The sequence below is a fragment of the Bubalus kerabau genome, chromosome 1 (genome assembly GCF_029407905.1).
Source record: "Bubalus kerabau isolate K-KA32 ecotype Philippines breed swamp buffalo chromosome 1, PCC_UOA_SB_1v2, whole genome shotgun sequence".
In the NCBI taxonomy this organism is placed as follows: domain Eukaryota; kingdom Metazoa; phylum Chordata; class Mammalia; order Artiodactyla; family Bovidae; genus Bubalus; species Bubalus kerabau.
In genome coordinates this window covers 85,969,489-85,993,221 of record NC_073624.1, presented here as the reverse complement: position 1 = coordinate 85,993,221, position 23,733 = coordinate 85,969,489, and the positions used below count along the sequence as shown (strand labels likewise).

The following is a 23,733-nucleotide window of genomic DNA, read 5'->3' as shown; positions in this document are numbered from 1 at the left end:
GGTTTTCCCTGCTTTCTTCAATTTAAGTCTGAATTTGGCAATAAGGAGTTCATGATCTGAGCCAAAGTCAGCTCCTAGTCTTATTTTTGATGACTGTATAGAGCTTCTCCATCTTTGGCTGCAAATAATATAATTAATCTGATTTCGGTGTTGACCATCTGGTGATGTCCATGTATAGAGTCTTCTCTTGTATTTTTGGAAGAGGGTGTTTGCTACGACCAGTGCATTCTCTTGGCAAAACTCTGTTAGCCTTTGACCTACTTTGGCCAAACTTGCCAAACTTACCTGTTACTCCAGGTATCTCTTGACTTCCTACTTTTGCATTCCAGTCTCCTATAATGAAAAGGACATCTTTTTTGGGTGTTGGTTTTAGAAGGTCTTATAGGTCTTCATAGAACTGTTCAGCTTCTTCAGCATTACTGGTCAGGCAATAGACTTGAATTACTGTAATACTGAATAGTTGGCCTTGGAAATGAACAGAGGTCATTCTGTCATTTTTGAGATTGCATCCAAGTACTGCATTTCGAACTTTTTTGTTGACTATGATGGCTATTCCATTTCTTCTAAGGGATTCTTGCCCACAGTAGTAGATATAACGGTCATCTGAGTTAAATTCACCCAGTCCAGTCCATTTTAGTTCACTGATTGCTAAAATGTTGATGTTCACTCTTGCTATCTCCTGTTTGACCACTTCCAATTTGCCTTGATTCATGTACCTAACATTCCAGGTTCCTATGCAATATTGTTCTTTACAGCATCAGACTTTACTTCCATCACCAGTCACAGCCACAACTGGGTGTTGTTTTTGCTTTGGTTCTGTCTCTTCATTCTTTCTGGAGTTATTTCTCCACTGATCTCCAGTAGCATATTGGGCACCTACTGACCTGGGGAGTTCATCTTTCGGTGTCCTATCTTTTTGCCTTTCCATACTGTTCGTACTGTGCCTGATATTATCCATTAATTATTTGCTAATCTCTTTGGGACTGCTCTAAAGTCTCCCTACCATCAACGTGGAAGAAGACAGTCAGAAAAACATAGCTGAAAATAAAATTTGTGCAGAGAAAGGTAAAATGGAGGAAAGCAAAGAAAAAAACTCATACCTCCCATACATTCACAGGGATTTTGTGGCCCTTCTGGATGTGTGTGTGTGGTAAAAAATCCACCTGCCAATACAGGAGGTGCAAGAGATGCGGGTTTGATTCCTGGGCTGGGAAGATCCCGTGGAGAAGGAAATAGCACACACTCCAGTACTCTTGACTGGTAAATTCCACAGACAGAGGAACCTGGTGGGCTACACCCCATGGGATCACAAAGAGTTGGACATGACTGAACGACTGAGCATGCATTCATGGGTGTATATAGCATTCTTTCTGAATGTTTTCATCACATATAACCCTCTGTTTTAAACAGTGTATTATCTACTGAGGAAAGCAAATTATTCCAAAATGTGGTCATTTAAAAATAGCAAATATTTATTATCTCACAGTTTCTGGGGATCAGGGATCTGAGCACAGTTTACCTGCGTCTTCTGGCTGAGGGTCTCTCACAGGCTCAAATCACCATATTGGCTGAGCCTATAATCTTCTCCAGGCTTGTATGGGGAGGATCTGTTTGCAAGCTCACTCACAGTTATGGGCAGGCCTCAGGTCCTTGCTGCCTGCTGTTGGCAGAGCTCCTTGCCAGATGGGCTTCTCCACAAGACAACTCTCAGTGGGGCAGTTTGTTCCCCAGAATAAGGACTAGATGGAAAAGAGGAGGTGGGGAGGGGCAGGAAGGGGAGAACAGGGAAGACCGAAGTCTAATCTTGGAATTAACAACTCATCATTTATACATGCTTAATTCATTAGAAGTAAGCCACTAGATTCAACCTACAATTAAGGAGAGAAGAACACAAGGACTTGAATACCAGGAGAAGGGTCACTGGGACCATGTCAGACACTGCTGATTGCACACACAGTTACAATCATATTCTTATATGACATGGACACTTATTTAGTATTACTGGGATCTGGGAGGAGAAAATGGGGCTTTGGGAGTTCCCTGGCAGTCCACTGAGTGGTTAAAACTTCGCCTTCCAATGCAGGGGGTGCAGGTTTAATAACTGATTGGGGAGCTAAGATCCCACATGCTTTGTGGCCAAAAGAACTAGACATAAAACAGAAGCAATATTGAAACAAATTTAATAAAAACTTTAAAAATGGTCCACATCAAAAAATCTTTAAAACAAACAAAAAAAAAAAAATGGGGCTTCATAATACTGCCTGAAGCAAAATGGAACTGATTTTAACTTCCTTAAACTACAGCCATGGGTGCAGAAAATGGAATCAAATTTGTCTGTCAACCCTTAACCTTGGCCTTTTTTTTGGCCAATCACTAAGGCCCTTTTGAGGCTTCACTGTGAATATGGATCCCTATCATTTCATTTTTTGCCTACGAACTCATTCTTACTACATTTTAACCTGATATCCACTTATTCCTGAAAAAGAGCAATGAGATCTTTAATCTTAAAATAATTTCATGGTCCTGATTATAATAGAGAGTGAAAGTCACTAGTAGTGTCCGACTCTTTGCAACCCCATGGACTACAGAGTCCATGGAATTCTCCAGGCCAGAATGCAGAAGTGGACAACATTTCCCTTCTCCAGGGGATCCTACCAACCCAGGGATCAAACCCAGGTCTCCCACATTGTAATGGATTCTTTACCAGTTGAGCCACAAGGGAAGCCTAAGAACTTGACTGAAAATTAGTTCCAACCAGGGATACTCAGTGCACACATCGAGGCCAAGACTTTCCTCTAGAACAGAGAAGGAAAAATAGAATTGAAAGAGTGAGGTTCCCATTGTGGACTCTTCCCAGGCTCTCAGTTCTCCAAGCAGTGCTACACATTCAACTAATATTTAACAAAAGTAGAAAAGGTTCAGACCGTTGAGCAGAATTTGAAAAGATAGATACATTGGGCAAGAAAAATAGCGCTTTATGGAAACATTAAAAACAAAGTAAACTAAATTCACAGACATATATGGGCAAATCTGTTTTGACTGCCTCTTGATCCTTCTGGGCACATGAGAACTTCCTGGGTAAGTACATATAAAAGCAGGCAGAGAAATCCATACAGCAGATGGCTCTAATCCAAGCCAATTTACACAGGTCACCATTTCTCAGCCCAGTACTTTCTCTGGGCTATGATGGAAGAGATAATATATTACATATGCAACCATGTGATTTACTATCTACCCTGGCTTCAACCAAAGCCAGGGAAGAAGCACGGCTATGTGCAGTGCTATGCCCAGAAGCTTTCAAGCTCAAGCTTAATTTAATTCTTTTTTTCTTTTTTAATTTAAATTCTTCCGCTCTCATGACCTCATCCTTTGCCTTTAGCAAACTCCTCCCCTAACCTTCCCATAAGTAGGCGTTGACGTGAACACATATTTTTCTACTTCCAGTTATTACTTCACTCACACTAAAATATTACTTGCTTGGGAAAGGGGCCCTGCTGCCAGGGAAACCAGGGGTGCTTAAGTTCAGCCTCAGTTGGCTCCTCTATACTAACTGATCGAATTCCAGCTGTGTTCTTGACTCATCTCAATTTTGTACACTTAGAATGTAAAAAAATTCCATGATACCTCTGATTTATTATAAATTTTATCAATATCTTCCTAAGATCTCACTGACCTGTGTCTCTTCTCCTGAATTTACTAACTTACCTCATTTATTTCTATTAAATAGGGATGATATTCAAAGTGTTTAGGACAGACATAGCAAGAGAAGTATCATTCAGAATGGATGTATTCACCAAATTGATATGTAAAATAGCTGTAAAAAGAACTGAACCAAGGCCATGCTACCATCAATCTAACGAACCTTGGTACCATTCCTTCCTGCTATCAAATAGATTTCTCTTCCAATCAATCATTAACTATCTGATTGACCATCTAAGATTATCACCATATACAAATGAGTATTAGAGTTTGATGAGAAATTCATCTATGCCTTTTATGTCAAATTACAAGATAATGACTTTTTAATCATTTTATATCTATTCCCTTCACAGGAAGAAAGACACCATGTTAGAAGGTGGAGAAGTCTATTAAAGGCACTTCATATAGGAAGGATAAGTATGATATAATTTTACTAAGTTGGAGAAGGCAATGGCACCCCACTCCAGTACTCTTGCCTGGAAAATCCCATGGACGGAGGAGCCTGGTGGGCTGCAGTCCATGGGGTCGCTAAGAGTAAGACACGACTGAGCGACTTCACTTTCACTTTTCACTTTCACGCATTGGAGAAGGAAATGGCAACCCACTCCAGTGTTCTTGCCTGGAGAATCCCAGGGACGGGAGAGCTTGGTGGGCTGCTGTCTGTGGGGTCGCACAGAGTCGGACACAACTGAAGCGACTTAGCAACAGCAGTAGTTTTACTAAGTAGAATTCATTTGTTACTAATACAGACACTAATCTATCCTGACTGATACATCTTAGCTTTAAGATCTTTTCCTTAGGGTTTCCTATTTAGTCTCCTAATTTTGAGACACATACTTCAATGGCTTTCAAAATGAAGTCCATAAACTTCCTCATATTGTACACAAAATTTGAGACTCTGCAAAAGAGGGTCCACAGTGATCATTAGATTCTCCAAAACTCCTGATGTCAGCTCTATCTTGTTGCAGATTTTTTCAAAAACTTGTTGCTGATTCTTAAGTAATCTATACATTTAGTCTACAACTATGACAGGTAATCTCTTGTTGCTGACCTTGACTTGGATCTCCTAGTCCAAGATTCTTACCTATCTTTGTAACCCATCATCACCCATTGTCTGGCCATGATTAAATTTGTCTGTAACCTGCTTCCTGAACCAGCTCTAGAAACTTCTTCGACCCCAAGGAGATCAATCTCTATAACTGGTGATTGGTACTCAGAGTGAGTGAGTGAGTGATAGTCACTTAGTCGTGTTCAACTCTTTGTTACCCTATGGAAGTACTCAAAAAGTGTATTTTTAAATCAGTGAGGCCAACTTCAGGAAAATTAACAATGTCAATAGTCTGGTTTTGTCTGAGACCCTGTTCCTAAGAAACATAAAGAGAAATGGCTATTGTGAATTTTAATTAAGAACTGTCCCACAGCTTGAAGGTCTAATAAGCAAATTCCCTGGAAGCAATTCACCAAATGGGTGCACAAATTTAGCTTCTTTACTAGTTTAGGTTACTGAATTTTCATAAATTTACCCTAAACTGACTCACCTGTGGATAGTGTGATGAAATGATAATCAACACCATCTTCTCCAGACACTTAAATTGTTTAAGATGCTGACTTAGTTTTCTCCTTTCTTCTGAACCTTGATGTGCATTAACTTGACATAATCCCCACATAAATATCACATCTGTTGCTCACTTAACACCTACAAAATCTTAATTATTCCTCGGTTTTATGTACATCCACATATTCAATTAAGATGACTTTGTAAGGTTCATTTTATACATACTGCTGCAATTTCTTCTCCCTGGGTAGTTGTAAGGTTCATTATATACATACTGCTACAATTTCTCTTCCCTGGGTACTCATAACTTTATCTTCAGTGAATTATTTTAGGTACTTAACTTTAAAAGTTTGCATATCAAATTCTCTAATAAAAGTAAATGACTTAACTAATAAATAGATTTGATTATCTAATAATTAACATTTATATATACACATATATGTATATAAGTATATATCTATTATATATAATGTATGTTTTCAAATATATTGCAATAACATAATACACATTAAAAATAGTTTATGAAGAAATGAAGCAAACAAATCTATTTATTTTTTGCTAAAAAAATTAATCATTTTATATGTGATATATATTTTTTCCTATTAACTGCACATGATGTTGAATATTTTACACTTCTCAACATACTTGAGAACCATCCTCCAAATCTTTTAAAATATGTATTTTTAAGGAGAGATAATTAAAATATTAGTCTACAAAATATAAGTTAAAATCTAATACCTCTTTACTTTCTTCAAATTTTTTTATTTTATTGATCTTTTATTATAAATGATGCAATACAGTATTTTTTTAATTAGGTAAGAACATTCATTTAATATGTTGCTTAAATCAGGACAGGTCTTTGAGCATCACTGATGAAAAACAAAGAAAAGAATAGCTTGTTGCATTCATAAAGATGTGTTCCAGTAGCATTTGAGCCAGGTGCTATGTATTACATGCATTGATTTCACTTCTAAATCAAGTTAACTTTATGATTATGTATGATGTTTTATGACATAGAAAATTAGGTTCGATGCACAATACTAGATGCTTGGGGCTGGTGCACTGGGATGACCCAGAGGAATGATATGGGGAGGGAGAAGGGAGGGGGGTTCAGGATGGGGAACACGTGTATACCTGTGGCGGATTCATTTTGATATATGGCAAAACCAAAACAATATTGTAAAGTTAAAAAATAAAAGAAAAGAAAAAAAAGAAAACCTACAGGTGACAAGCATTGACTTGGGTATTTTTTATGAAATTGATTGTAATTATTATAATTGATGATAATGTAATAAGATCATTGCCATAAAGTATATCACTTCATTATATTAACCAAAGTACTTGCCATTATTATAACAACTGATATTTAATGAGAGCTAAAGATTTGATAAAGTGTTATGTTTTTCAATTATTGTAACAGCAACTTGCATTTATCAGGAGATCATTATACAGCAGGAACTACATCAATTGTTTTGTTATCTCTGATTGTCACAGCAACACAAAGGTAGGTACACATATCCCCATTTTATGTTAGAGGAACTCAGGCTCAGGAAGTAAAGTTTACCTAAGGTGACACAGTTAAAGGGTGTCAGGACAAAAGTCCGTACTCTTTCTACTACACTGCATTGCCTTCTATACCAAGCAAAACTAAAGGCAACCAAGATTTTGGGCAATCTTATGTTTAATTTTATATCCAACCTAGGTAGCATATTCAAAAGCAGAGACATTACTTTGCCAACACAGGTTCGTCTAGTCAAGGCTATGGTTTTTCCTGTGGTCATGTATGGATGTGAGAGTTGGACTGTGAAGAAGGCTGAGCACCAAAGAATTGATGCTTTTGAACTGTGGTGTTGGAGAAGACTCTTGAGAGTCCCTTGGACTGCAAGGAGATCCAACCAGTCCATTCTGAAGGAGATGAGCCCTGGGATTTCTTTGGAAGGAATGATGCTAAAGCTGAAACTCCAGTACTTTGGCCACCTCATGCGAAGAGTTGACTCATTGGAAAAGACTCTGATGCTGGGAGGGATTGGGGGCAAGAGGAGAAGGGGACAACAGAGGATGAGATGGCTGGATGGCATCACTGACTCGATGAACCTGAGTCTGGGTGAACTCCGGGAGTTGGTGACAGACAGGGAGGCCTGGCGTGCTGCAATTCATGGGGTCGCAAAGAGTCGGACATGACTGAGCGACTGAACTGAACTGAATGTTTAATTTAGCTTGTTACTCCAATATAGAAGCATGCATTTCCCCCAGATTAATAATAATAATGAGGAAGGTGATAACAGTAATATAATAAGAACCCTCTCACAACAACCTATTTCTAAAAAGGAAAAAAGGAAACTAACTTTTTTGAGTTATTTTTACCAGTAAGTAGCTAAGATGGGGTACAATCCAGATATCCGATTCCTGGGTCAGAATTCTTCCTCAGTAACAAGCTGAGGATGAGATGGCTGAATGGCATTGCTGATGCAATGGACATGAGCTGAGGCAAAATCCAGGAGACGGTGAGGGACAAGGAGGCCTGGCATACTGCAGTCCATGGGGTCATGAAGAGTCAGACATGACTGAACGACTGAACAACAAAACCAACAAGAATAACAAGCTGATAAACTAACAAGAGAGTTGAAATAAGCAACTATGAACAATGGTACAGAACACCTGGTAAGTGTGTCAAATCAATGTCAATTCTAGACAGATGATAACGCATTCCCATAGAGTAATAAGGATGCAACAGAATAATAAGGAGATCAAACCAGTCAATCCTAAAGGAATTCATTCCTGAATATTCATTGGAAGGACTGATGCTGAAGCTTTACCTCCAATACTTTGGCCACCCGATGTGAAGAACTGACTCATTAGAAAAGTCCCTGATGCTGGGGAAAGACTGATAGTGGGAGGAGAATGGGATGACAGAGGATGAGATGGCTAGATGGCATCACCAACTCGATGGACATGAGTTTGAGTAAGCTCCAGGAGTTGGTGATGGACAGGGAAGCCTGGCGTGTTGCCATCCATTGGGTCTCAAAGAGTTGGACACAACTGAGTGACTGAACTGAACTGAATAAGGATGCAAAATTGAGTATGGTTTTCATTATTGTTTTAAAATTTTATCAATTTAACCAACACTAGAGGTAAACCTGTGACAACTGAGACACACTGCACTCTTTTACCTTTATATTAATACTATCAAAACTAAGTAATGTGCAACCAATAGTATTAAAAGCAGCCACTTGAGTCTTGTTGCTCTACTGCCTCTGGCTAAATAAGTCTGTCTCTCTCTCAATGTCCCTTCCTTTCCCCTTTTCTGTCTCTCTCAGCAGCCTCCCTCCCTAGGTCAGCCCTCTTGACCAGACTCAGTCTTCATTTGCAGCTTTCCTTCTCACCAGTCCATTCCAGGCAACCAGCTCTGCGCCTCCCTCCCAGCCTTACTAATTAATTGTGCTATTATTGTGAATTAAATGTACAAGCAAGTCAATGTTTAGCCTAATTAAGAGTGAAGCCAACAAATTATCTAAAGCACCACTCCAGCAGAATTTGCATTCAGCCTTATATTAGTAGCCAATCAGGCTTTTCAGCTATTGATTCAAGCACTTCCAGACTTCCTTAAAAGCCTCGTACAGCTACGCCTTCTCCCCAACCCAGCTCCTCAACCTTACACCAGGCCTCCGTCCTTTACCCATCCCTAAATTCAATGTTTTATTACATACCACTGAAAGGAGTCTCAGAGCCCTTTTTTCATTTACTACAGTTTAAATGGATAGCTTTGCACTTAATAATTTTGTCAGTTTAGGTTATAGGAAAACTGTATTGTTTAACATTATTAAAGACTATTTAAATTTTTTCTTGTTATTTGATCAAAATAAATTAATCACCTTTCAAAACAGATAAACAAACTCACAAAAATACTCCTTCCACAGCATGCAGCTACCAGTAGGTCTCCCAACTTTGTATTTGAAGAGCAAACGAAAACCACAGTTCTTAACAATAAAAACATGTAGCAGGGCTCCTACTTCTAGAGTACTGGTGACTAGAAAGAAGTCTGACTAAGGAAACTAAAAGCTTTAGTGAAGGTTTTAAAAATAGTGAATTTAGTAAAGAAAAAAGTACTGCCTGGAATAAAAAATTTCACCCTGATTTTTTATATTGGGCTGCAACCTACATCCCTGGCAACAGAAGCTGAGTCTTTTCTGATGCAATGTATGCACACCCTGATGGACCAGAGTATGATCATTCTTAAAAAAAAAAAAAAAAGATAAGAGGGTGACAGGCAAAAGCCTTGGGCAGCTGCACACGTGGACTATCCAAAGCATTATTAGATCTTGAATGATTTCATGCAACCTACAGACAAGTCTAGGCTAGTCTCTCACTTGTTTCTCTGATTCATCCTTGCTTGCTTCTGCTGCCCCCTCTATACATACAAGCCATTCATCTTGGATTTTAAAATAGTGTCCATTTTAAATATTCTCTCCTGTCACCTCCCCTCAACCAACTGCTCTTACCACATCCCCCTCACGGACAGTGCTCACCATGCTCATTCAGTGAGTACTCCAGATAAGTTCTTACTAAAATGTAAAGAAAGAAAACAGAAGAGAGAGACAAAGTCTCTTCCACTGTCATCACACCCACCACCTAATTCTTACCTCCATTTTCTAAATTGCCTGAATTACTCTGTCTTATTTCTCAAATTCTGTCATTGTAATACTTAACACATATTAGCATATTAATTAATATTTGTAAAACTCCCCTGGAAAAGGTTCTCTATCAGGAAAAATAAAACATTTCTTGTGATTAACACTAGAAAACATCAGCTTCTTCATATCCTGCCCTAAATACTATGTACTCTTTGGACACTTATTCTAGTTCATGGAGGAATTTTTTATCAGTGAGTCAAGTGTCTGATTTCTTCAGTGCTAAACACAATATTTATCCTTGTTAACACTAGAATAAGTCCATAAACACAGAAGTGTATGTCTTCATAGAGATGTTTAATATGCATTATATTTAAACCTGCTTTAGAACATAAAAGAGGCCAAACACATCACAAAATAGGTACTTATAAGAGAGCTCACTATGTGGATTTCTTAAAATGGCCATTAACCACTGAGAGGGCAAATATTTCAACACCAAGTTTCAAAAATTCAGAAGGGGGAGGAGACTTCTTTTCAAAGGAGTAAACCTGCTTGAGATACATTGAAAACAGGCAGTGAGCGATGAAAACATGCCCTTTGCTGCCATCAAGTGGTCCTTTTTGGAATCTTTTTATATATAAGCCTTAAAGAAATGGAAACCCACTCCAGTAGCCTGGAGAATCCCATAGACAGAGGAGCCTGGCAGGCTACAGTCCATAGGGTCACAAGAGTCGGACACGACTTAGTGCACTGTCTCAGCTCAGTTCAGTCACTCAGGCATGTCCGACTCTTGGCAACCCCATGGACTGCAGCATACCAGGCTTCCCGCTCCATCACCAATTCCTGGAGCTTACTCAAAACTCATGTCCATAGAGTCAGTGATGCCATCCACATCTCATCCTCTGTCCTCCCCTTCTTCCGCCTTCAATCTTTCCCAGCATCAGGGTCTTTTCAAATGAGTCAGTTCTTCGCATCAGGTGGCCAAAGTATTGGAGTTTCAGCTTCAGCATCAGTCCTTCCAATGAATATTCAGGACTCATTTCCTCTAGGATGGACTGGCTGGATCTCCTTGCAGTCCAAGGAACTCTCAAGAGTCTTCAACAACACAGTTCAAAAGCATCAATTCTTCAGTGCTCAGCTTTCTTTATAGACCAACTCTCACATCCATATATGACTACTGGAAAAACCATAACTTTGACTAGACAGACCTTTGCTGGCAAAGTAATGCCTCTGCTTTTTAATATGCTGTCTAGGCTGGTCATAGCTTTTCTTCCAAGGAGCAAGTGTCTTTTAATTTCATGGCTGTAGTCATCATCTGCAGTGATTTTTGGAGTCCAGAAATATATAAGCCTCAATCTTGGTGCAAATGCTTTGCTTTCCCACCAGTTCATTTCTTCCACATTATACATGTGGAAGAAAAGCTATGACAAACCTAAATAGCGTATTAAAAAGCAGAGACATCACTTTATAGACAAAGGTTCATATAGTCAAGAGTTCATATAGTCATATAGGCAAGAGGAGAAAGGGTCGACAGAGGATGAGATGGTTGGATGGCATCACCAACTCATTGGACATGAGTCTGAGCAAACTCTGGGAGATAGTGAAGGACAGGGAAGCCTGGCATGCTGTAGTTCATGGGGTCACAAAGAGTCGGACTGAGTGACTGAATAGCAACACATGTGTTAGCCTTTGAGGGGTCTGAAAAGACCAGGTAATCATTCCCTAAATTAGGGCTTAATAGTTTCCATTCTAAAAAAATTCCATGAGTAAGCTCTTCAGAAAGACAACATTAAAAGGGGTTTGAAGTGTCCAAACACCGAAAACCCTTTCCAGCCCTACATGACTCAGTTTCTACTAGTGAGACCCTCAGTCTGGACCGGGAACACAGCCCTCCATTTCTGCCCACAGAGAATTTCTAATAGATTGGCTTTGACACACCTAATGAACATAAGCAATTTAAAAAATTGGAGAGAGATTCATTTGGAATCATTTTTAATCAAGTCCTATAACTCCAGGAGAAAATGGTTTCCTGTTTCTTTCCTACCGGTGTCTCACTGCCTTGAGGCTTTAGTCTCGTACGTAAAGAAGGCAGCACACCGTGGAATGTGATTACTACATAACCTTAATTTTAACTTGGTTGATTGCTCTGCCCCTTTTTCTTTGAGCATCTTTGTGTTTCTCTCCCAAGAGATAGTTAATTAAACACACAGCTGAATGAAAGGAGAAAGGATAATTGCTATTTTTAAAACACGGCACAATGCCATGGCCGCAGCCCCTTCATTTCTGAGACCGACAGCATTCATCTTAGAGTATTGGTTCTCTTGATTGGAACATGTAGCAGTATGATTTTGGTTATGAAACGAAAAGCCCCAGTAAATCAAAGTGGACACAATTTGAGAAGAGAGGGAATTAAATTGCTCTGTATAAGCAAACAGAAGCATTCTGGAAGTTTTTTGGGGGTGGGGAGGTGCTCCAGAGAGAAGCAGAAACTTCAAACTGGGAGAAAAGAGCAGCCAGGGAGATTTGGCGGGTGTTCTAAATCCAAAAGAAAATGTAGGTGAAAACCATAAATCACACCTGTGGCTATGAGTTCTTGGAAGATTTTCTGTGTTCCACCCAAGGCCTGCTCTAAATCAAACTTCCTAGATGTTCCCTGTGCCAGTGGTTATGTGTTCCCAGCCCATCCTTTTTCTCAGAGGCAGCTTGCAGGACCATCTAACGTGGAGGATTCCATTTCAGTTTCTCACTTATACGACCCAAGTCCCTTGTTTCTAATCCCAACATGAAAGTTAAAACTCAAGTCCTTAAGTCACTGCCTCAGTGTCACTTCATAGACTCACTGTCTTGGTGTTCAGATCCTTCTTCATTATTGGCCTCAGGGTTTTTCTTTATCTTTGGGTAAGCTCAACTATGCATTTATAAAGAGTCTATCCGGGTGTGGGGAAAACTGGACAGCTACAAGCAAAAAAATAAAAGAGGACTACTTTCCCAAACCATACACAAAAACTCAAAATGGATTAAGGACTTAAGTGTAAGACCTGAGACCATAAAACTCCCAGAAAAAAACATAGGCAGTATGTTCGTTTATATAAGTCTTAGCAATATTTTTTTGGATTTGTCTCCTCAGGCAAGGGAAACAAAAGTGAAAATAAACAAATGGGACTACATCAAACTATGAAACTTTTGTACAGGGAAGGAAACTATCAACAAAATGAAAAGTCCACCTACTTAACAGGAGAAGATATGTGCAAATGATATATTTGATAAAGGGTCAATATTCAAAATATACAAAGAACTCATTTAACTCAACATTAAAAAAAAAAAAAAAAAAGATTTAACAATGGCCAAAGGACCAGAATACACATTTGGTCTCTAAAGACACACAGATGACCAATAGGCATGTGAAAAGATGCTCAACATCATTAATCATCAGAGAAACACAAATAAAAACCACAATGAGATACCATCTCACACCTGTCAGAATGGCTATCATCAAAAAGACAATAAAGTGTTGATGAGGAAGTGATGAGAAGAGAACGCTTGTGCACTGTTGGTGGGAACGTAAATTGGTGCCACAATGGAAAACAGTATGGAGGCTCCTCAAAATAAATAAAACTAGAACTACCATATGATCTAGTGTTTTTACTTCTGGGTATCTATACCCCAAAAACAAAAACACTAATTTGAAAAGACATATGCACCCCTATCAGAGAAGGCAATGGCACCCCACTCCAGTACTCTTGCCTGGAAAATTCCATGGACGGAGGAGCCTGGTAGGCTGCAGTCATGGGGTCGCTACGAGTCGGACACGACTGAGCGACTTCCCTTTCACTTTTCACTTTCGTGCATTGGAGAAGGAAATGGCAACCCACTCCAGTGTTCTTGCCTGGAGAATCCCAGGGACGGGGGAGCCTGGTGGGCTGCCATCTATGGGGTCACACCGAGTCAGACACGACTGAAGTGACTTAGCAGCAGCAGCAGCATGCACCCCTATATTCATTGCCCAACATTATTCATAATAGCCAAAATATGGAAAGAACCTAAATAACCATCCACATATGAATTGATAAAGAAGATGTGGTATTATATATACAATGGAATAGTAATCTTAATAAAATAAATGGAACTTTGCCACCGCAACAAAATGGATGGATCTAGAGGGTATTGCACTATGGGAAATGAGTCACAGAAAGTAAAACACTGAATGATCTCACTTTTATGTGCAATCTAAAAAACAAAACAGAGACACAGGAAAATAAAGTGAAGACAGTTACAGAGAAAACAATAGGTGTTTGTCAGAGGGGAGGGAGGTGATGGGATTGAAATAGATGAAGGAGATTAAGAGGTACAAACTTCCAGTTATAAAATAAATATGCCACAAATATGTAATATAAAGCATAAGGAATATGGTCAATAATACTGTAATAACTCTATATGGGGACAGATGTTACTAGACTTATCATGGTGATCATTTCATAATGTATGCAAATGCCAAATCATTTAGGCAGTACCTCTGAAACTGATATAATATTATCCACCAATTATATTTCAATCAGTCAGTGTTAATCACATATAAAAAATAAAAATAAACAAATAATATGAAATGAGAGGGGGGAAAGTCTAAGGCTGTATTTTTAAGCCTCTCTAAATGTCTTTTAGGAGGAGAGGTTTCAGGTTAGCTAGTCGGCCACCTTGTAAAAAGGAAATTGTTTATAGAATGTCTAGATGTAAAACTCTGCCCAGGCTGAGAGCCTTCTCTGCAGCAGAACCCTCACCTACAGTCTCACACATTAATGGAAGATGAACTTAGTTTCGTCTTGGTGACTTAAAGAATAAAGAGGTTACGACAGCAGCACTTTGGCGGCAGGAGGTACGGAGCGGTGGAAGCAGAATAATCAAAGATAAGAGGAATAGGGGTTGTCTGAGCCTGGGTCCCTTTAGCCCATCTCTAACTCTCCTCTTACCCCCTTCATCTCATCGCCTCTCAGCTTAGCTCCCCACAGGCAGCTGAAGCCATGAGTGAGTATATATATATATACCTCAGGGAATTCATTGCAATCAGAACTCTAGAAGCAGGCAACTTGACTCTTATCAAGTAAGCTGTGGCTAAAACTATTGAAGTTCTGATCAGTTAAATCTAGGGATTTTGTTCTTGGTAACAGGGCATCAAGGGACTCTGGTTGAGCCTAAATTTACAATCAATTCTAAAATTGGGGTGGGGGGAGGAGGAAAAAAGCAAATCATTCTAGGGAAACATCTTTTTTTCCTGTCTTAAATCCTAAATTCACTCTTTGTAGGCCTAACAGCTTCTGTTCTAGAGAGGAGTTCTAAACTACATCAACAAAAGTTTAGCCTTCATAGAAAATCCTTGAAGTCCTCTTTGGAATGGTTCTAAACCAATATTCCTAGAAAGATCTAAAGACCAGTACACATGTATACCTGTGGCGGATTCATTTTGCTATTTGGCAAAACTAATACAATTATGTAAAGTGTAAAAAAAAAAAAAAAAGACCAGTACACATAGGAATCCTCAATGTAAATCAGATACAGGGTAAAGAATCCTGAATTCCTCTCTACCACCAGCAATCCTCTGATAGAAAATCTGTCAATCATAATACCTGTGAGCCTGCTATCCTTCCTGTACCCTCTGGCTCCATCATTCCCTGCCTTAAACAGGAGAAGCAATGCCTCAGATAACATGCAGCATCTACCTCAAAGGCACAGTGGTATCCACCCGCTCTGAGAACTGATTTTCCTCAAGGTTTGCAGTCCTACATTAAAGCACTCACTAGTTCAAATGACATGTGTCAAAATAATTAATAATGCATCTTTTATAAATGGAGATTTAATTTTTTAATCTGCAGAAATAAACCATTTTTCCTTTGGTTGGACTTCTTTTTCAGTGGTACCATTAAAAATGTCCTCTCAAGAAAAGATCCTTTTCAACAAAGATGCAGCCTATTGGTGAAGAGTTCAAGAATTACAGAAGAATATGAAATACTATATTTAGTCTGAGAATAAAAGACAATCACCTTCCATTTTACTTAGATAGATACATATAAAAAATTCTATTCTCTTCCTGCACATACCTACTACTTCTTTCAATTTTCAAATTCAGTTTGAATAATAAAAATACAAAGAAAGGTTCCATATGGTGTTGGAACAATAGGATCAACCATCCCTCAAATGTGTGCTAACCTTAGGGCAGGCTGTATTACTAGAATTCACTAGTTAATGGCTCAACACCTTCTCTATTATTGCTTGAGTGATGAAAACTCTCTGGTCCTCAGTTTCTTGATCTGTAAAATGGAGATAATAAAAAATACCTATTTCAGAGGGGCCTTGTGAGGTCTGAAACAATTCAGGTCTGTTACTGAATGGTCAGTTCTTGCTAGCTCTCACTAAAATTAGCTTTATTATTAGCTATGGAGTGCTTTACAATGTGCCAGAGAATCTGCATAGCTGCATTTACTACTTTTAAATCTGCTTCTTTCTTCAGAATAAGCACTTCTGATTATCACAGACCTCATTTAGTTCCATTTTAAAAAAAAGAGTAGAATCAAATGAAAAGTCAACTTCTAATCAAAGGATATATTTTACATACAAATGGTATTTAATATTTTATTTCCAGCAACAGCTTAGAAAGAGTAAGTTTTACCTGGATCCCCTCCACTTCTGGCCCCAGGGATGAGAATGCACAATTCTCCTCAGACTTTTTTTTTTTAACTTATTTTGTATTGGGGTTAGCCAATTAACTAACAATATTGTGACAGTTTCAGGAGAACAGTGAAGGGACTCAGCCATACATATACATATATCCATTCAGAGACTTTCAGCTGTGTTAGGTAATTCCAAGAACACCATTACCCGTTTCATTACACAGGTACTGTTCTAAGGCTGAGGCTTATTCTGACTAGCCATGGGTTAGAATCTGCAATTCCGCTATTTAAAAATAGACCCAGTAGGAATGGCATCATTTGAAGCCCAAGAAATAACTAACATATGATGGGTTTTAATAGCTTCCTAAAGCCTGAGTGTTTGATCTATTAAACAATCACATTCTTGAATTTACCACTTGTGAGTATGGACTGAAGTATAAATCTTGTGAAATACCTGCTTTTCCTTGACTATTCATCTCCTTTAATGGTGCGGGGAAAAACTAATAAAGTTTTAATTGAGCTATCTGTCTCAGCATTGAAGAGTGGTGGCTAAAATCTATACATAACATCAAAACAATTGCACTATAGAACTGGTCGACAGAAGTGCTTTTACTACATTTAGAAGAAAAGGGTATTAGCTGGCTTTCCAATCTATTGGGGAGAATAGATCAAAACTTTCCTTAGGAACTGTTTCAGTGTACAACAAATATCGAAGGTGGTTTCTTATCGTCACTAATCTAATTCTTAACGCTGTAAATTAAGCCATTCTCCTTGTATTGTGCCCTTAAAACTTAAAAAGAGCAAACCAATAATTGGAGAAGTGTAAAAAAATCTACAATCTACCTGTTAACACATCTTCATGCCATGGTGATTTGATTAGTGATTTGATAAGTATAGATTACAACCCTGGACTTAATACAGAGTGGCCCACTTTTAAAATGGCCCATTTATAACAAAGGTCTCTCTGTTGGAACTGCCAGAGAGTTAAAAAAAAAAAATGCCACCAGTATAAAAAACTTTTTTTTAGCCATGCATTGTAGAGCACTGAAATTGTAAACGTGGAGACCTTCATTTCAGCACAGTTCTACTGATTGTGTGACTATAAACAAGTCAAGATTTCCTGATTCTCATACTCTGTCACTATAGTAAGATGACTGCCTGCTCTCAAACTACCCCAAGAGAAGACCTAAAGAATAAGGGACACAATATAAGTATTATAAAATGCTATAAGCTTCTTGGAGAAAAGACTCTAAATGTCTTAAGTAAGAAAAATTCATAAATATCTTTTAAGATAGAATATTTGTAATGAAGATTCAGGCTACCACAAACTAAAAAATTATTGAATTCCTACGAGTTTCAAATATAACACTCACCACAGGAGAAAGGGGAAAGATAACCTACCCCATTGTCCCATCCATTAGAAGAATCGTGTTGTATATGTGAGAAAAGATGAAGAGAAAGAGAATTGTGCTGAAGAACATTGTCATCCATGATCCATGATCCTCACGAAACATTTTTAACCGGAGCAACTGACCTGCAATATAATTATTATTGGATATCAGTGTACATTGCAACTCAAAATACATACAGCATTGTTTTATTTTAGTTAATTTCTTTTATCTCACTAATATTCTGAAGTCTTTGCCCCTAGCACTTGTCTTACAGGAGAAACTACTACCTAAGATCCTTATTGCTCTTTTGTAAATAAATGATGAAGTCCAAGACAATCTCCACCTCATCATCCTAGAGCAAATACTAGCATGAAAATCTAGTGTGCAGAGAGCACTCATTATGCTGGCATGAAAATAAGATTAATTAGAACACTTACCTTATATTTTTTATTTCAGAAATATGTTTTTGGTTCATTTACTGAAACTACTTAAGTAAGGCAAATGGTAAAGATGTTACATAAATTCTTAATTCCATTTTGTTCCCACAGGCCCATTCCCAGTACCGGTCAGATGATAGGCAAACTTCACTTATGATAAAGTACATGAAAATGTGAACGGTAAAAATGAAGTCTCTATCATAAGAGTCAGAAGGCTTATTAGCTTTGCTGCTGCTGCTGCTAAGTTGCTTCAGTCGTGTACGACTCTGTGCGACCCCAAGACAACAGCCTACCAGGCTCCTCCATCCATGGGATTTTCCAGGCAAGAGTACTGGAGTGGGGTGCCACTGCCTTCTCCTTAATAGCCTTACTCGTACCTAAAATATCCATTCCACACACAGGCTGGTGCACAAGCGTGTGTGGTGTGTGGGGTCTGGTAGCATGTACACGTGTTATGGAGTCAGTGTGGTTCCCAGCAAAACATGATTTCTAACCATGCCTAATATTCACTTACAAAGATAATTACTAAAAATGGAGAGAATGGTCTATTAATCTATGGCAAAGGAGGCAAGACCACACAATGGAGAAAAGACAGTCTCTTCAATAAGTGGTGTCTGGAAAACTGGATACCTACACATAAAAGAATGAAATCAGAACACTCCCTAACACCGTACACAGAAGTAACCTCAAAATGGATTAAAGATCAATATGTGGAGCTGGAAACCATAAAACTCCTAAAGGAAAGCACAGGCAGAATACTGTTTGACTAAAATTGTAGCAATTTTGGATGTGTCTCTTAAAGTGAAGGAAATAAAAGCAAAAATAAAAAATGGGACCTAATTAAAGTTAAAAGCTTTTGCACAGATAAAAGGTGGTGGTGGTGCAGTCACTATGTCGTGTCCGACTCTTGTGACCCCACAGCCTGTTAGGCTCCTATGTCCCTGGGATTTCCCAGGCAAGAATCCTGGAGTGGGTTGCTGTTTCCGTCTTCAGGGGATCTTCCAGACCCAGGGATCGAATCCAGATCTCCTGTATTACAGGTGGAATCTTAACTGACCGAGCCAAAGGTAACCACCAACAAAACAAAATGACAACTTGGGAGAAAACATTTGCAAATGATATGACTGACAGTGAGTTAATATCCAAAATACATAAACAGCTCAAACAAATGGACATCAAAAATTAATAAATAAATAACCTGATTTAAAAACAGGCAGAACACCTGAATAGATATTTTTCCAAAGAAGACAGGCAGATAGCCAACAGACACATGAAAAACTGCTCAGTATCACTTATCATCAGGGAAATGCAAGTCAAAACTAAAATGAGATATCATCTCCCATCTATCACAATGGCTATTATTAAAAAGAAGACAAATTACAAATGCTGGCAGGGATGTGGAGAAAAGGGAACCCCTTTACACTACTGGTGGGAATGTAAACTAGTACAGCCACTATGGAAAACAGGATGGAGGTTTCTCAAAAAACTAAAAATAGAACTACCATTTGACTCAGCAATTCCACTCCTGGGTATACAACCAAATGAGCCAAAAAACACTAATTCAAAAACATAATACATGAATCCCAATGTTCATAGTAACATTATTTGCAATTGTTAAGATATGGAAAAATCCTAAGTGTCCATCAACATATGAATACACACACACACACACACACACACACACACAAAGGAATAAGGCCATAATGAAGAATGAAATTTTGCCATTTGCAAAAACATGGATGAACTTGGAGGGTATTACACTAAATAAAAGTTAGACCAAAAGATAAATACTGTATGAAATCAGTTATATGTAGAGTCTAAAAAATAAAACAACCTAGTAAACATAATAACAATGAAAAAAGCAGACCCACAGATAGAACAAACTAGTAGTCACCAGTGAGGAGAAGGAAAGGGGAGGGATTAAGAGGTACAAACTATTTTGTATAAAATAAGCTACAGGATATACTGTACAACACAGGGAATGTACCCAACATTTTATAACATCCATAAGTGGAGTATAACCTTTAAACATTGTGAAACACTACATTTTATACCTATAACATATAATACTCTACATCAACCACACTTTAATAAAAAAAAGAAAAAAATGTTAAAATGCAAATACTTCAAGGAGGAAAATGTATTAAGATGAATACTAAAGTAAAAACTACTGGTATCATAAATAGGCCAGATAAATATTTTGATTTATGATAAAGAGAACTGAGAGCACTCATATCCTGAAAGGTGAGGAAGATTAAAAAAACAACAAGATTAAGAAAAAATAAACACAGGCCATCCTGGTTTCTCCTAAGAGGAAGTTTATCCAAATAATGAGAAAGAAGATGATGCACATATAGGAACTACAATTAAAATAGGGTAGGTCTGAAATCTTACAATAAAATTTCTCATGAGAGAAAACATTTCTTTTTGATGATATGTCAAAGCTATGGAGAAAATATGCATATTTCCATCTGGAAAATATCTCTCTAGGGACAGACAGTAGCTCTCACATAAGCTTCTGAGCATAGGAAGAAACCATCTTTTAGGATTTAACTAATTTTCCCTCATCCCTTTCTGTTATTAAAATAGCACTTTAGATTTCATTTGGAAACCATTCCAGGCAAGAGTGCTGGAGTGGGGTGCCATTGCCTTTTCCGAACATTAACATTACCCCAGCTAAAACTTTAAATGGAGCAAATATGGGAGCTTTGGTTACCTCATCTGGTTTCTTGGCCTGTACAAGAAAAGCAAAGGACAAATCTGAAAGTCAGAGGGAAAGTGAATTATAATTGAGAGAAGAATGTGGAAAATGTTCTACTGAAGCAAAGGATACTGATGCTGCAAATTACAGCCTTATACAACTTGTGATAATTGAATCAATAATTATAGAAATCGAGGGAATTGCAAGTCTCCACACAACACCTTGTCGGGAATATTATAAATAGATATTAAACAGAGAAAGCTTGAGAGTGAAAAATCCACGCCATAAACATCTTAAAGCAAACTGCAAAGAATATCATTCATTCTTTAAACAAATATTGAATGTGTGTTTTTTTACATGCCAGCTGTGGATCAAGGTGCTAGAGGTATAGCTGTGAGCAAGGCAGGAAGATGTTCAAAGTTAACCGTCATTTGAGTAGTTAATGAAAATCTTATTTTAGACTGATGGACTCAGTGTTCCCTTTGCTGCAAGTCCTTCGGCCTTGATCTATTTATTTAATTCAGCAGTTGATATGCTGAAGAACTGCTAAGACCAGAAATTAGAGTTCTTTGAAATTAAAATGTGAATTTCTTTCTTAACATATGCATATGTCAAAAATTTCACTAATGGATATACTTTAAAAGTCAAATAACAATGCTGGTGACTCAAGAGTGCTTTGCAAATAAAATACAGTGGGTTAACTGTACATGACGACTGAAATAATAAAGAGTTAGTAAAATGAGAGATGTGCCAGGATCATTTATGCTGTCATTGCCGAACTCATTGCCTGGCACTAATTTCAGTCATTAGAGCCATTATAACGAAATGGCAGGTTAACATGACTTGCAATTCACTTGAAACACACAATAAAAGAGCTTCAATATATTAAGGCCAGAACCAGAGTGACCCAAATGTTGAGTCAAATCATACTAAAAAAAAAAAAAATTTCCCATAAGCTACTTCAAGGTTAACTCGTTGAGTGACCATCCTAATGCTAGAAATATATATACACAGACTCATCAGCTGGCTCCCCATCAATTTAATGAAACCAGGAACCTCACAGTTACCTAAGGATGTCACATGAAAGTGAACTATCTCCACCCTGTGGTGTGACCACTCACACATTTGTTTTCCCTGGGACAGCAGTGGCCTGTGATTGTTGTCCTGGCATAATTATTAAGAGTGTCCCCTTCCTTTTTGAAGTGTATTGGTTTGGATAATAAGTTATATGCCACCTTTCTTATAGGTAAAAGAATTCAGAATTTTTTAACACTCTTCTTTAGAGGAGATTCAGGGAGATACCTGAGTGAAAACAGTCAACTGAAATAAAAGACATCACTAAGAGGGATATATCACTGACAAAGTGATAAATGACTTTTATTTTAATCATATGTATATTTGTAAATCTTAGTGTATATTTATGTTACTAATAAAATGTGTCTTGGACTGTATGGGCCATCACCTTTGATATGGTCAAGGTAATTGGAAAACAAATCTTAAAACTATCGGCAGCATTAAAGTGGTACACAAGCCCATACATTAGAAGAGAGGGTTGGAGGGCACAGTGATTGTTACAAATGTTGGTGTAAAGTACTGAAACAGCCTAGAATCTCAGAATCTTTCCTGGAGATACAGTAGGTTTAGAACCACTAAGATTCATAAAATTCTAACAAGGATAATGACCTAAAAGCTAATTTTAAAATATATGATGGCTCACACTAATTGTGGAAGATGGAAGTAGATAGGTGTAAGAGAATTAGGGAGAAACTACTTTGTTTCTTGGCTTTTTTTGCTGCTGTGTTCTCATCAGCAAAAGAATAAAAAGGAATATTTGCTCTTTACCTCACAGCCAGACTTTGATGCTAAGTTCTGGGTTCCTTTTCTTTAGAAGCAGTTTTCAGCAGGAGACCTTGAACAAAGGAATAAACTAAACAACCTCAGAGGAGAAGGACTAGAAGCATGTGTGCTTCCGGTTAAGAGATGGGGGTACCCCTGGGAAGTTGTTGAAGCAAGGTTGAGGGGAGGGCTTCTAGATTCAGAGAGGATACAAAGATTCTGGTCTCCAAGGTGGCAAAACTTCATTTGGGTTTGAGTCCATGGATGCTGGTGAAGGCCAAAGTATCAAGGGTCATGGCCTTGGAATTCAAGTAAAGATACTGAGCCTCAGGGGAAGAGCAACCAGAAGAGCAGTCACCCGCTTTCATCAGGAACACAGCAACCTGGGTAGGATTCCAGCAGTCTGTTGGTGGAGGTCATCAAGAGGGCATGACAGCTGGCTGACCCAGGAACAGAATTGGGGCAATGAGAGGCTCCTCACCCCCATTCCTGGACTTGGGATAAACGCTGCCCACTGGTTCCCTGTGCTTGTATGCTAAGTCACTTCAGTCGTGTCCAACTCTTTGCGACCCCACAGACTGTAACCTGTCAGGCTCCTCTGTCCTTGGGATTCTCCAGGCAGCAATACAGAGTGTGTTGCCATTTCCTCCTCCAAAGGGTCTTCGCAACCCAGGGTCTGAACCTGCATCTCCTTCGGCTCCTGCACTGCAAGCAGACTCTTTACTGTTGAGCCACTGGGGAAGCCCACACTGTTCCCCTAACGGGAACCATTTCCAAGAATGCAGTCTTAAGAGAGAAATATGTTTTTGAGACCATCAGGATGGACT

The 23,733-nt window shown here is 38.4% G+C and overlaps 1 protein-coding gene across 10 annotated transcripts in view; it reads right to left on the bottom strand.

Moving 5' to 3' along the window:
- TMEM117 (transmembrane protein 117) overlaps positions 1–23,733 on the bottom strand; it is a 625,554-nt gene that overhangs the window by 489,200 nt on the left and 112,621 nt on the right. For all 10 annotated transcript variants that reach the window (XM_055581373.1, XM_055581380.1, XM_055581359.1 and 7 more), the window contains one exon: positions 17,943–18,075. In XM_055581373.1, coding sequence (XP_055437348.1) covers positions 17,943–18,075 — 133 coding nt within the window. The remainder of the gene's footprint in view (positions 1–17,942; positions 18,076–23,733) is intronic.